Source organism: Lolium rigidum, chromosome 5 (assembly GCF_022539505.1).
Source record: "Lolium rigidum isolate FL_2022 chromosome 5, APGP_CSIRO_Lrig_0.1, whole genome shotgun sequence".
NCBI lineage: Eukaryota > Viridiplantae > Streptophyta > Magnoliopsida > Poales > Poaceae > Lolium > Lolium rigidum.
In genome coordinates, this window is record NC_061512.1 from 144,143,932 (window position 1) to 144,158,464 (window position 14,533).

General features: G+C 40.8%; 1 protein-coding gene across 1 annotated transcript; it reads right to left on the minus strand.

The window, feature by feature from the left end:
- Window positions 1-429: 429 nt before the first annotated feature.
- On the minus strand, window positions 430-6,277 carry LOC124654355 (aspartate--tRNA ligase 2, cytoplasmic-like). The gene is made up of 10 exons (XM_047193365.1): window positions 5,741-6,277; window positions 5,531-5,641; window positions 5,289-5,402; window positions 4,373-4,663; window positions 4,182-4,292; window positions 4,044-4,097; window positions 2,956-3,035; window positions 2,763-2,878; window positions 1,207-1,321; window positions 430-830 (listed from the first exon to the last, which is right to left on the minus strand). The coding sequence occupies exons 1-10, from the start codon at window positions 6,260-6,262 to the stop codon at window positions 704-706; spliced, it is 1,641 nt and encodes a 546-aa protein (XP_047049321.1). The 5' UTR covers window positions 6,263-6,277; the 3' UTR covers window positions 430-703.
- Window positions 6,278-14,533: the final 8,256 nt, after the last annotated feature.

A 14,533-nucleotide genomic window follows, 5' to 3' on the forward strand; every position in this document is an offset into this window, starting at 1 on the left:
TATAGTCACTCCAGGGACTGAATCTAGTTTAATTAGGTCCCTAGTTCGTAATGTAGGTGAAATATGCATGTATTTTACCCTAATATTGTAAATATTATGAACGAATTCAGCTTGATTCGATGAACTCAAGTGCGATCGCAAATTTCAATTTCCCGCGACATTTGATTTCACCAAGTTCAGTTCAAGTTCAAGTTTTCAGTTTCTATTCTGCGTCGTCGCTAAATCCGCAACCAAATTGTTTTTCGGGAGACTAAACTCGCTTTTTTCGGTTTCGCTTTTTTCGGTTCCGAGAAATAGGGGGCTCTGTTAGAGACAGGCACCCCACAAGAAAACAGCGAACAGAGGTACACTAATCATGAATCAACTTCGCTCCAGATCTACACTCCAGCTCGACCAACCAGCACATAAAAAGCAAACAGAAAAAACAAACATCACAAAAAAAATGTGATACACCTTGTGCAAACTGACAATAAGAATAAGTTGTATCCACAGTTTGTACCATAGAAACTTAGTGAATAAACCACATGCTCCAAAACACATCGAATGTCCTACTCATTTAGTAGTGTCATTATGTCAAAGCCAGCATAGGTTGATTTGGTACTTGACTAGCAGGTTGGTAAACAAGGTGAAAGCGTTGGGCGCAAGCTGTCTGTCCCGCAAAAGAAACTTTTGGCATGAGTCTTGTCTGTCCCGCAAAAGAAACTTATGGCGTGAGTCTCTGCGGGTCGCGAGGGAAAAGCGATGTCTTCCTGATGTTGTTGAGGGCGCAGAAAAGCATCACCACTCTCTCCAACCCAACTCCAAAACCACCATGAGGAGGGGCACCATAACTGTAATTTTCAGCATAGGCAGATTTGAGTACCAAGGTGAAGAAAAAGTATGTATTAGCACTCAAATAGTAGATCGTTACAATAAAAGTTATATACTCCCTCTTCCCCTATTTAGTTGGCGCACACGTTTTCCAAGATTTAAGTTTGACCATTGATTTGGTCAAGCAAATATAAATTATATGTTATGCATGTTATACCATTGAATTCGTATTTGGATGAAGTTTCTAATGGTACAAATTTTACAACAATCGACAAATGGTTAAATTAGTGGTCAAAGTTTGGACACGCAAAACAAGGGCACATCCATGGGGACGGAGGGAGTACTAGATACTGCAACACTTAAAGATTGCTGTCATACGATGGGTGCAGAACAAACCTGAAAGATTCAATGTAGGATGATATAGTATTCGCATCAATTCCACACTCAATTGCACGTTTCCTCAGCAACTCAGGCGTGTGCACTCTTTGGGCTCCAGAAATAATTTCCTCGCCTGTCGTATCAGAAAAAATGGTTCAATACCAGATCTAAAATAATCACACATTTCTGCCAATATACTCGACTGTACCAGACAGGATAATATGCAAGATCCCAAAAGAATAAGCATCTTAAGGTTGTACTTATTGGTATGATGCATATGAATTAAATTTTCTTCTGTACACCAGTATGCATCTTCAGGACTGAAATAATGATGGACATACCACAGAACCATAAGAGTCTAGGACGCTGTTAGCGATAGCTTTCGGTCTACGTCGTGGATTACGAACTGATCAAGATTCAGTGAAGACTCTATAACTCATGTTAACCTAGTTTCAACACATACATAGAGGAGGTGAACATGTTTTACTCAAGCAAAGAGTGATGGTTAGTGCTTTCTCTCCCAAAAAAAAGTTCTCTCATCCCAGATGTCTATATATTCTCTCAAGATCCTAATCCCTTCCATGGCATGCCATCTGGCCATCTCCTACAGCTCCAAACCTAAAACTATGTACAAGAAAACAGTGATAAATATTCTATACCATACGGGAAGCAGTCAGATAGTTCTGCTGCATGTATACATGATACCCCCTTCCATTTAACAAATTTAGCTGAACCGTTTTCTTTTCAATACGGATTCTCATTGGCTATTTCCAATGGCATTTATGCAATGGAGTGGACTATACTGGCAAGCAACCAAGCGTCCTCCAAACAAGAGCAAATGACCTAATGAGTGTGGTAATATGGTGTTTGCCAGATGTGTCTTGGATGTTGTGCAAGGTCCCAGAATGCACTTGTGGAGGAACAAAGGGGTAAAGAGTAAACTCAATTGAAAAATGATGCTGCAAGAAACTGAACAGTGAACAGTGCAAAAAGGAAACTCAATTTCGAACTCAGTTTTTATGCCATTAATTATTATGTATTTTCTACTTGAAATTGATAGTAAACTGATTTATTTTGAGCATTTGTGGTTTTAATTGTTCAACACTGACAGTACGATAATTTAACATTACCACATGATTTAGTTTACTAAAAAAGAGGTGGCACCACTATACTTCTGAAGCAATGGTATCTTTGTTCTAACATTTCAAAGAAAAGTGGTACGCTTTCAATGGTTGTTTTCGTCTCAGTGAACTACGCTAGAGACAGAAAACAGTAACACGCTGATTAGGAAGAAAATGCACCTTCATGGGCAGTATATAAAATTATAAATAGAATGAAAACATCTACTCCCTCCGATCCATATTAGTTGTAGACTTGTCGTGCTAAATCAGCCACAACTAATATGGATCAGAGGGGGCATATAAAACAAAACACATCTTGTGATTTTACGACAACTAGAAATCAAAGAAAGATAGGTCTTTAAATGTATAAAAATAACATGAAAGCTGTGCCCATGCAAGTGGAATCACAAGCCAAGGCCGGTGTTTTAATGACTGAAATAACTTGATACACACCTCGAATGAAGACATCGAACGAGTTGCTGTAAGCAGGGTCATCATAGCAAGGCATGGTGTAGAAAGGGCGCACAGCCAAAGGATACCGATAGAGAATGAAAAATTCTGTGCCATACCTAGAAATAATAGAAAAGATAAGTTTCTGAAATTTGAAAAGGGATATAATTATGCAAGTGAAGTAGAAGCCACATACTTCTCCTTAACAAGGCGGCCAAGTTTTTTCTCAGATTCTGTGTTGAGGTCACCCATAGGATCAATTTCAGTTCCAGCTTCCTGGTAAACAAACAAGTCATATGTTTAACTTTTACCCCAGAAACTCATAACTTAGTTTTTCAGATACTTTAAATTTTTCATACTAGTTTTATTCCAATGTAACAAAGAAACAAAACAAGGTTTTAGGTAGCTACACACTGAAACTAATTAAACAGAAACTGGTTTACTCGCTAGGTAGCTACACACTGAAACTAATTAAACAGAAACTGGTTTACTCACACGTAATAGGTTTATGTGACAGACTTGTTCAAATAATCATTATCAGAGTGCACTTTTTCCACTTCCAAAGTGTCTAACTGTCAATAACAAATTTGGATCTTGAGTTTAGAAAAACAATACTCTCATAGTATCAGATTCAGCTCCTAGCCACCGATAAGTCTTGTTTTGATGCTGAACAATAAAAACTAGTAACAACGATGTCTCTAAACTCAAATAATTAGTTCTGCGACCAACAGGTTATATGTTGATCTCGAGAGTACAATAAACCATTGCATAAACCTGGACATGATTTAACAAACTACTGGAATAAAAACTATTCCTCAAGACATTGCAGTGTCAAAAATTGACCGTCAACGCAATGGATTTACTCCGGAGAGTTGAGATTCTGAATGAAACAATAATTTCCCAATGACCACCAAAAAATTCATTGGGTACAAAATCCAGCAAACGAAACATTATAATAATTGTCAAGCTGTAAGTAATATTTACTAAAAACTTGTTGATGAGAACCTTAAACTGGTAGAAAACAAGCAAAACTTCGGAATATAAATTCTTAGGGTTCTTCGTAATCTGAAGACCATAAAATCCTCCAGACAGCAATCAACAGTACAATTCTTGCTCCACAGATTGTCAAATTGGACGGTTCAATCAAACCATCAAGCAACCAAATACTGGGGATATTGAAGTTCTACCAACATCCACACAGTGATAATAATACCAAAGAAACATATAGCATATGAATGAACATCACTGTGATGATCAAATAAACACAAGAGTATAAGTTAATACCTTCAACATTTGAATCCCTTCCGCGTATGTTAGCTTCAATGTTTTCTCTAGGTACTGTACAGATTAGCAGAAACTGAAACAGTTGCTTTGGAAAAGCATACAGATGACAACATAAAACAATATAGAATAAGGTTTTACCTTCAGCGGCTCAAATGGATACTGCCTATTTATTGTCTCAAGTTCCCTCTTGCAATTTTCATTCAAGTGTTTGAATATTGCTACAAACAAGCCATCTATGATGTCACAAACCTGTGTGCAAAAGTAAGTCCTTGGTCACCATAACTTCCATGAATAAATTACAGATATTTTTCCACCAAAATCTTTCTAACCTCAAAGTAGTGCTCTTTAATCTCCATCTCGGCATCCAACCCCATAAACTCACATAGATGCCTGTGAGTGTTAGAGTTTTCAGCTCTAAAGACAGGACCAACCTCAAAGACACGGCCGAAGCCACCACAGATAGCCATCTGCTTGTACAACTGCGGAGATTGTGCTAAACAAGCAGGCTGGCCATTGTACTGAAGCTTGAATACAGCTGCACCACCTTCACTTGATCCTGAAATCAACTTCGGACTGTGGATCCCAATGAAATCCTTCGAGGCCAAATATTCTCTGAATTTCTGCAAGGGTGCCCAACAATGGTTACATACATGGAGCAGAAGAAGAAGAAACATTACATGCTGCACAGAATCACAGATACATGCTACACCCTCCGTCCCCATTTACATGGCACCCTTGTTTTCCGTGATTGAACTTTGACCATCAGTTTGACCATGGGTGTGTGTCATAAAAGAATTATACCATTGGAAACTTCTTTTTGAAGAACAATTCAATGGTACAATTTTTATGGCACATAGCTGATGTTCTGTTGGTTTAATTGATGGTCAAAGTTGAACCTTGTAATGTGTGAGACAGAATGAGTAGTACAATCTAGCTGCATCAGACACCACATGAATGTGACCAACGTAAGCATAGTTTTGATAGAGCACTATTACGCTACGCACTGCATGTCAATGCCCAGTTTTGTGCAAGGTGCAATCAGATAAAAACTGAAGCTCAATGTTGAATAACAATATAACTAAGCACATTGATAGCACCATCCATAACACAAGATGCTACTTGGTAGAGCAGAATATAACTAAGCACATTGATGGCACCATCCATAACACAAGATGCTACTTGGTAGAGCAGAATACCCTATGACATGAACGATAGCAGTGAGTACAAACAAGGAGAAATACTGACGTTTTCAACTTGGGATTGGATGCGGAAGATTGCTTGATTGGCGGGTGTGCGCAGGTCGATAGATCGATAGTTCAATCGTGTGTCCTGGAGAACACGCACCAGCTTCTCTCCAGTCTGCAATCATGGCATAAACAACAGCAGGATCGTGATAAGAATCATAGACAGGACATATGAACTGGTGGGAAACAACCAATAGTTGAGTGCTTCCTGCAAAGAGAAGGGGAGCAAAGGGAGGGACATACCTGCTCAGCCTTCTCAAATTCTGCTTCACTGCGGGCTGCATCCTCGAGGTTGATAGGCAGTGTGGGGATCGCCCTGTTGATGCAGTAGACCTTCCTGACCTGAATCTCCACCTGCCAGTCAAACGAGGGCACAAACAATTCGTTAGCATAAAGAAACCACAGATTAGGCCACAACCTTGGAAACAAATAAAGGAGGTCCAGATGGGTTACCTGCTGTGTTGTGGCCTTGAGTGGCTCCTTGGGGATGGACACGACGCCCTCGACGTCGACGATGCTCTCCTTGCTGAGTGATGTTGCGAATCGCACCATCTGCGTGCTGACCCCTGCGTCGGCGCTGGCGACGAGCACGCACTGCACGGTGCTCATGCACTGGCGCAGGACGACGAAGGCCATCTTCTTGCTGACGGGGCGGAAGAGCTGCGCGGATCCGCGGATGAGCACGGAGCGGCCCGCGGCGGCCTCGTCGAGGTCGCCGACGTCGGTCCAGGCCCGGCCGGAGATGGCCTTGGACTGGATCTCCTCGACGGGGACGTCGCCGTAGTTGGCGGCGAAGGGGTCCGCCTCCTCCGCCTGGGGCTTCTCGGCCTTCCCCGCTTTGTCGGCCTTGGCGGCCTTGGCGGCCTTCCGGGCCTCCTTGTTGAGCTGCTTCTTGCTGATTGTGGCGGCGGAGAGGTCGGCCTCGAGCTCCTCCGTGGAGGCGGTGGCGGAGGCGGGTGGAGGCTCCGACGACATCGCGGCGGTGGCTGGTGGCTGCGGGTGGGGGGAGAGAGACTAGAGTGGACTAGGAATGGTGGATTTGGGGAACTGCGGGCGAGACGGTGGTTTTCTGGGGAGGAGATGCCTTGGGGGCGGCGCAAACGCAATAGGGTTTTAGCGTGGCGCTCACGGTGCAGGCGGGCCGCTTAAAGGGCCTGAACGACGCAGTAGGCGGGCCGGAAAAAAGGTGGGCTTCACGGTAAAACGTATGTCTCGTCCGCTAGACGCCGCCCACGCGCAGCACAAGGATCCTTGCCGCACGGCTCCCCCGCTTGTCCCTGCCAAGCCCGTTCACCCCCAAGTCATCCGGTATCCGCCAACGCCACCTCTGGTTCGGCCCCATCGCCGGCGGTGGAGAGAGATGACGGAACCGGCGGTGGAAGGGGTAGAGATGTCGGCATTACATAAATATTATAGTAAACATATATTTTCTTAAGACCAAACAGATATAAAAATTATAGTTTTCATAGAACCATAGTAAATAGTAACAAACGAAATTACTGAATCTCCGGGTACAAACACACACACACACACACACACGAACTAATCCATATCGACTTGAAAAAGATTGCTAAGGTCCCATTGGTATACGGGAGTTTTCCCCAATTTCCAACCACGATTTGGTTGTTGAGGTTATTACAAATTATAGAGTTTTAGACGAAACTAAAATCGTACCATGTGGTACACAATCTCAACATGTTGCTTTTGCGGAAAGAACTTTATCCTTGTTCACTGGTAGGGGCAAAAGAACGATGGACCTGCCACCGGTGTTGCCACCGGAATCATCACATTCTTGTCACTCCAGGCTGGCATCTGCATCACTTTCTCCGGGTAAGCCAGCTCAGGGTGAGCAGCTGACGGGATTGATGGAGTTTGCAAATGAGAGCTTGGGTTGTGGGTGCTTTCATCAGCTGAAGAAATTGCATTCCCTATGGGAAAGCTAATACCCATTGCCTTCGAGTCGGCATCGTCCAACTCCACATCATTGATGCTATGGCGCGGCCTTCCTCGCCCTTTCCTCTCTAGCCTCTTGAAGTACTTTTGTGCGTGGCTTGAAACCTGGACCGGAGTTCTGGTGGTGACAAAGTATTTGGATATGTTCTTCCATCTTCCACGCCCATTACCAAACACACGCAGGCCGCGGAGGAAGAGCCTAGAGCAACCATGTTGAAGATAAAATAGTTAGTTTGACTATGTATTGAAAGAGCTATTGTTTAGTTCTTCGGTAGTTGAGGCAACTAGTATATTTGACAGACATGGTTTCAAGACATGTATGGAAGTTATTGAATTATGTTATTTCTAGAAAGAACTTAAAACTAGTAACTATAATGTTTGATAACTAGAAATTATATAGAATTTTCGTTTTTAGATATTATCACGCATCGTTATCAACTTTAGTTTTCAAGTATGCTCTATCCATTTTTAAATATCAACTATAACCATTCTCATTAAAATCAATAACATTCTGATTAAAATACACTTGCAATCTCTACGAAAGAAAGTGAAACTAAACAAAAAAATACTATTGTCGTGAAAATAAAGAAGGGTGGCGTATAAATTACTTGTGTTCCTCTACCGTCCAAAACCTTGTAGAATATGGTGTAGCCACCTGTTGATGAATGGGCATCTTGTTCTTCACTATGTCGACCTTGTCCTCCTCACCCACCAGGCACCTCCTTCCTTGTCTCCATGACTTTCATACCATCTGGTGGACACCCAAACCCATAATAACCATCACCGTATATGTTGTCCGCCTTCTCTTCTGGCACCCCAAAGTTACTATTCACAAGGCTACCCATGCTAAAAATATTGCCTTGTATTCCATTAGCACCACCATACCCATTCTCCTCACACAACATCTCCACAATAAGAACATCATACAAGTCTGATACCTCTTGTACAGTCTTCCAAGGAAACCATGTGTGAAGTTCAACCACAATATCTTGCTTCTTGTTCTTGTTGTTCTCGGCTTCATCATGGATGTGGTAATTGTTGTTGAGCCTGGAGATGATTGACCTTGCCTCCCCTACCTCGGAAGAGGTCCACTCTTGGTTGACTAATGGTTTCATGGTGAACAATAGAAAAATGGTCCTGTAGAACAATGAGAAGTATGAACTACACAAGGATTTGTAGTGAGAGGATGAGACCTATGGCGTGTGTATTTATACTATGGCCACCGATCTATTCGTTCCGGGAACTTGACCAATTCGACTATCTTAATTGCTAGTGATATAATAGATATACGATAGTGAATCGAATATTATCAAAATTTATGATTGCATATCTAGTAAATATCACTCATATGCCATTAATTGGATTATTTGGCATCGACAACTATAAAAATAAATAAGTTGGTACGGTGTCTCATTCTTTTTAATAGAATTATGATGACGGTGCCTATTATAATAGTACATAGAAGTGTCTTTCTAATTAGTGTGGGAGTCCAGTTTTCCATTCATAAGTAGGATTAACCTCTAAATTAATGGTTTACCATTATGGATGTAGGTTTAGATTTAATCTAGCGAAAGTATATCAATATGTGTGCAATATACTCCACACATATGGTTTTTTCATGGGCATGCACAATAATTCGATTAACATCATAGTTGTTCATTAGATAATGCAAAACAATGCCCATAACCCCTATTGGAGTGCAATAATGGGTTTAGCGCCAGAGCACACAAAATTTTGTCATGCATGCGACAATTTGGCTGACCCATACATGTATTATTCTATTCATCTATATCAATGAATAATATATCTTCCTCAATATATATACATCTTCCCTATAAATGATCGATATTGCTATCAATGTGAATCATATCCCGGTTCGATCATGATATTGCACACCGTATTTTGACAGGTTGTCGCAATGGCCAGCCATAATTGATATGTCGTTTCTCTCTTTTTATGTCTCTACTAAAAAAATACAATAAGGCGCATTTATTTCTTTTCGTACATGATTTATGTGGAAATTTCACACTTGAAGAGCACTTATATGCCTCTGCGAAGTCCCATGATCATTCAAAAAAAAATTGGTAATACATAATTCCATACAGCAAATTATTTTATAAATATGGACATCAAGTTTTTGTTTTGTTTGTTTTTCAAAAAGTGCTAAGTTTCCATTTAGGTTTATTTGGTTCTTTTACTTATGGACTAATAGTTTCCTATGCTTTGTTGCTTAATGTTTGATTTTTTACGGTTCACCATAAATTTACAAAAATCTCAAAGAAAATTCTTGTTGAACATTAGTAGATCCTTTGTTTACCTATGTTTTGTGTATTTTTTATTTTAGGGACCTAAATAGAGTCAACTTGAGCTAGGACTCCGGAGATGCCAATACTTCACCAAAAGAAATATATGGAGAACTTGGATCTCATGAGAAGGGGCCTTGAGGCCCAAAAGAGGGCAGGTGGTGTGCCTAGTAAGGGTGTGTGCGCTACCCATGCTCTTTCGAGCCTCGGCCCTCCGATTGACTTGATTCTTTCACCCACTGACTTCATTTGACCTAAAAACCCCCATATATATGCCAGAGCTGCCTCTGGAGGGATCTCTTCCTTCTCCAGCATCTTCCACATCAACAGCACGATGAAGGGGGAGTAGTCCACCTCTGTACTATGGGTTTGTGGTAGTATGTTGATCTATTTGTAAGGGTATTTTAACCTTATCCATTATTTTGGTAACAATGGCACCGTTGCTAGAGTAATCGAACTGATACATGTCTATAAGATTATTCTTAGGCATTATCCAAATTGGCATAATGGTGTATCAATGGAACAAGAAGGTAAAGGTAGATGATACGTCTCCAACGTATCTATAATTTCTTATGTTCCATGCTAGTTTTATGACAATACCTACATGTTTTATTCATACTTCATAATGTTTTTATGCATTTTCTGGGACTAACATATTAACAAGATACCACAGTGCCAGTTCCTGTTTTCTGCTGTTTTTGATTTCAGAAAAGTTAGTTTAAAAATATTCTCGGAATTGGACGAAACAAAAGCCCACAGCCCTATTTTCCACGGAGTGTTCCAGAAGACCGAAGAAGAGTCGAGGAAGGTCAGCAGGGGGCCCACACCATATGGCGGCGCGGTAGTGGGGCCCCCGCGCCGACCTGTGGGGAGGGAGCCCCCTGGCTCCCCCGACGCTGCCCCTTCACCTATTTATTCCTTCGTCTCCGAAAACCCTAGTACCGAGAGCAAAAATACGAGAAAAGTTCTAGAGTCGCCGCCGCCGTCAACCCCATCTCGGGGGGTTCTGAAGATCTCCTCCGGCACCCTGCCGGAGAGGGGAATCATCACCGGAGGGCTCTACATCACCATGCCCGCCTCCGGACTGATGCGTGAGTAGTTCATCCTTGGACTATGGGTCCATAGCAGTAGCTAGATGGTTGTCTTCTCCTATTATGCCATCATGTTTAGATCTTGTGAGTTGCCTATCATGATCAAGATCATCTATTTGTAATGCTACATGTTGCGTTTGTTGAGATCCGATGAATATGGAATACTATGTCAAGTTGATTATTGATCTATCATATATGTTGTTTATGATCTTGCATGCTCTTCGTTGCTAGTAGAGGCTTTGGCCAAGTTGATACTTGTAACTCCAAGAGGGGGTATTTATGCTAGATAGTGGGTTCATGCCTCCATTGAATCGCGGGACGGTGACGTGAAAGTTCTAAGGTTGTGGATGTCTTGTTGCCGCTAGGGATAAAACATCAATGCTTTGTCTAAGGATATTTGCATTGTTTACATTACGCACGATACTTAATGCAATTGTCCGTTGTTTGCAACTTAATACTGGAAGGGGTGCGGATGCTAACTTCGAAGGTGGACTTTTTAGGCATAGATGCATGCTGGATGGCGGTCTATGTTCTTTGTCGTAATGCCCTAAGTAAATCTCATAGTAGTCATCATGATATGTATGTGCATTGTTATGCCCTCTCTATTTGTCAATTGCTCAACTGTAATTTGTTTACCCAACATGTTATTTATCTTATTGGAGAGACACCATTAGTGAACTGTGGACCCCGGTCCATTCTTTTACATCTGAAATACAACCTACTGCAATCATTGTTCCCTTTTGTTTTCTGCAAGCAAACATCATTTTCCACACCATACGTTTAATCCTTTGTTTTCAGCAAGCCGGTGAGATTGACAACCTCACTGTTATGTTGGGGTAAAGTACTTTGATTGTGTTGTGCAGGTTCCACGTTGGCACCGGAATCCCTCGTGTTGCGCCGCACTACACTCCTTCACCAACAACCTTCACGTGATCTTCATCTCCTACTGGTTCGATAACCTTGGTTTCTTACTGAGGGAAAACTCGCTGTTGTATTCATCATACCTTCCTCTTGGGGTTCCCAACGGACGTGTGCTTTACCGTCACAAGCAGCTACTTTTCTGGCGCCGTTGTCGGGGAGATCAAGACACGCGGCAAGGGGAGTCTCTCACACCCAATCTCTTTACTTTGTTTATTGTCTTTCTTTATTTTATTTTCTGTCTTGTTTGCTTTCTCTATATCAAAAACACAAAAAAATTAGTTACTTGCATTTAATTTATTTTGTTATCATGTCTAGTCTTGTACTTGTTACTCTGTCACCTAAGGAATTGATCTTTACTTTTAAACAAGGGGATGAGGAGAGTTTTAATGAAGCTTGGTCTAGAATTTTTGATTCTTATGGTAAAACTGAACCTAAAATGACTCTAAGCCTGCTTCTTAGTAACTTTTATTTTAGGCTTATTCTTCGCTATAGATATGCCTTGGATGTTGTAGTGGGAGGAGATTTCCTTCACTGCGATGGGGATCAAGCTTTTAATGCCATAAAAAAATTGGTTGCATCATCTAGCTCAGCTAATAAATTTGATTCATCTCTTGCTAGCATTCATGATAGATTAAACACTCTCGGGACAAATATATCTTGTTTAAAAGAAGGGTATAATCAGATTCATGAATATTATGATTATGTTCCAGTAAACTTTGAACCTTCAATATGGGTCCCTACTATTAAAGTTGCTATTTGTGGTGAAACTTTTTATGCCGGTTGTGATATTATGTCTGAATTTTGCCTTATGCCTAAAAGTATTTATGAATCTTTGAAACTTTGGGGACTTACTGAAGGTGGAGAAGGAATAACTCTTGCTGATAATTCTGTTATAATTACTAAGGGGATAGCTGAAGGTGTGTTCACAACCTTTCTTAGAAGAACGGTATCCACTGATTATATCGTTATTGAATGTGTAGGAACAGGACAAATCACACTTGGAAGATCCCTCCTGAAACTCTTGGGAGCAACCACAGATGTGGGAAAAGGCACTCTAAATTTTACCTCTACACACGGATGCGGTCATGTATCCCTAGACCAAAGAGTAAGAATAAGAGTAAGAGGGGTAGGCGTAAAGCCCTTGGTAATAATGTTAATGCTTCTTCTCTTGATGTTACTTGATTTACACTTTCTGCGCCTAGCTGAAAGGCGTTAAAGAAAAGCGCTTATGGGAGACAACCCATTATTTTATTTATGCAATTTTGTTTTATATTTGAGTCAAGGTGCTTGTTACTACTGTACAATACATTTGTATCTTTATTTGCTTGTATTATTGTGCCAAGTAAAGTCTTTGATAGAAAGTTGATACTAGAATTGGATTTCTGCGCAGGAACAGATTTTAGTTGTCACGAATTTGAGTTGTTCTCCCTGTAGAAAAATCTAAAAATCTTGAAAAAAATCATGAGTAATCCTCAGATATGTACGCAACTTTCATTCAACTAGAGCTTTTCCATCTGAGCATGTTAAGTGCCTCGAAAAAATTCGTCTTTACGGACTGTTCTGTTTTGACAGATTCTGCCTTTCATTTCACATTGCCTCTTTTACTGTGTTTGAGTGGGTTTTTTTGCTCTATTAAATTTCAGTAGCCTTGGGTAATGTCCAGAAGTGTTGGGAATGATTGTGTCCTTGCTGAACATGTGAATTTTTGATTATGCACTAACCCTCTAATGAGATTGCTTTGAGTTTGGTGTGAAGGAAGTTTTCAAGGATCAAGAGAGGAGGATGATATAATATGATCAAGAAGAGTGAAAAGTCAAAGCTTGGGGATTCCCCCGTGGTTCATCCCTGCATATTTCAAGAAGACTCAAGCGTCTAAGCTTGGGGATGCCCAAGGCATCCCCTTCTTCATCAATAACTTATCAGGTCACCTCTAGTGAAACTATATTTTAATTCTGTCATATCTTATGTGCTTTACTTGGAGCGTCTGTGTGCTTTTATTTTTGTTTTGTTATTTTCATTCTCTGAATAAATTCGGATCCTAGCAATCCTTGTGTGGGAGAGAGACACGCTCCGCTTTTTCATATGAACACTGGTGTTCTTCGTTTTACTTTTAATGTTTATGGCAAAAGCTGAAAGCCGCTGCATTTATTGCTATTTGGTTGGAAACAGAAAATGCTTCATGTGGTAGTTGGTATATTGTCTTGAATAATTTGATACTTGGCAATTGTTTTGAGCTCTCAAGTAGATCATGTTTAAGCTCTTGCATCATGTAGTTTAAACCTATTAGTGGAGAACTACCGTAGAGCTTGGTTGAAATTGGGTTTGCATGATTGGTCTCTCTAAGGTCTAGATATTTTCTGGTAAAAGTGTTTGAGCAACAAGGAAGACAGTGTAGAGTCTTATAATGCTTGCAATATGTTCTTATGTAAGTTTTGTTGTACCGGTTTATACTTGTGTTTGCTTTAAACAACCTTGCTAGCCAAAGCCTTGTACTCGAGAGGGAATGCTTCTCGTGCATCCAAAACCTTGAGCCAAAACCTATGCCATTTGTGTCCACCATAACTACCTACTATGTGGTATTTTTCTCGCCATTCCAAGTAAATACTTCATGTGCTACCTTTAAACAATTCAAAACTTTATTACTCCCTATTTGTGTCAATGTTTTATAGCTCATGAGGAAGTATGTGGTGTTTTATATTTCAATCTTGTTGGGCGGACTTTCACCAATGGACTAGTGGCACATCCGCTTATCCAATAATTTTGCAAAAAGAGTCGGCAACGGGGTGCCCAGACCCCAATTAATTAACTTTCATTCATAATTCTCTTCACATGTTTTGCCTCGATTTATCGGTAAGCAACTTAATTTTGCAATAGACACTCCTCCATGGTATGTGAAATGTTGGAAGGCACCCGAGGATTCGGTTAGCCATGGCTTGTGAAAGCAAAAGGTTGGGAGGAGTGTCATCTATAAATAAAAC

Bases quoted from the DNA above. Each gene is read 5' to 3' on its own strand.
- LOC124654355 (XM_047193365.1), bottom strand. From the start codon at position 6,262: ATGTCGTCGGAGCCTCCACCCGCCTCCGCCACCGCCTCCACGGAGGAG. The intron at 5,642-5,740 runs GTAACCCATCTG...TTTGACTGGCAG, and splicing joins TCAAGGCCACAACACAGCAG to GTGGAGATTCAGGTCAGGAA. The intron at 3,036-4,043 runs GTATTAACTTAT...TTTGTTTACCAG, and splicing joins AAGGGATTCAAATGTTGAAG to GAAGCTGGAACTGAAATTGA.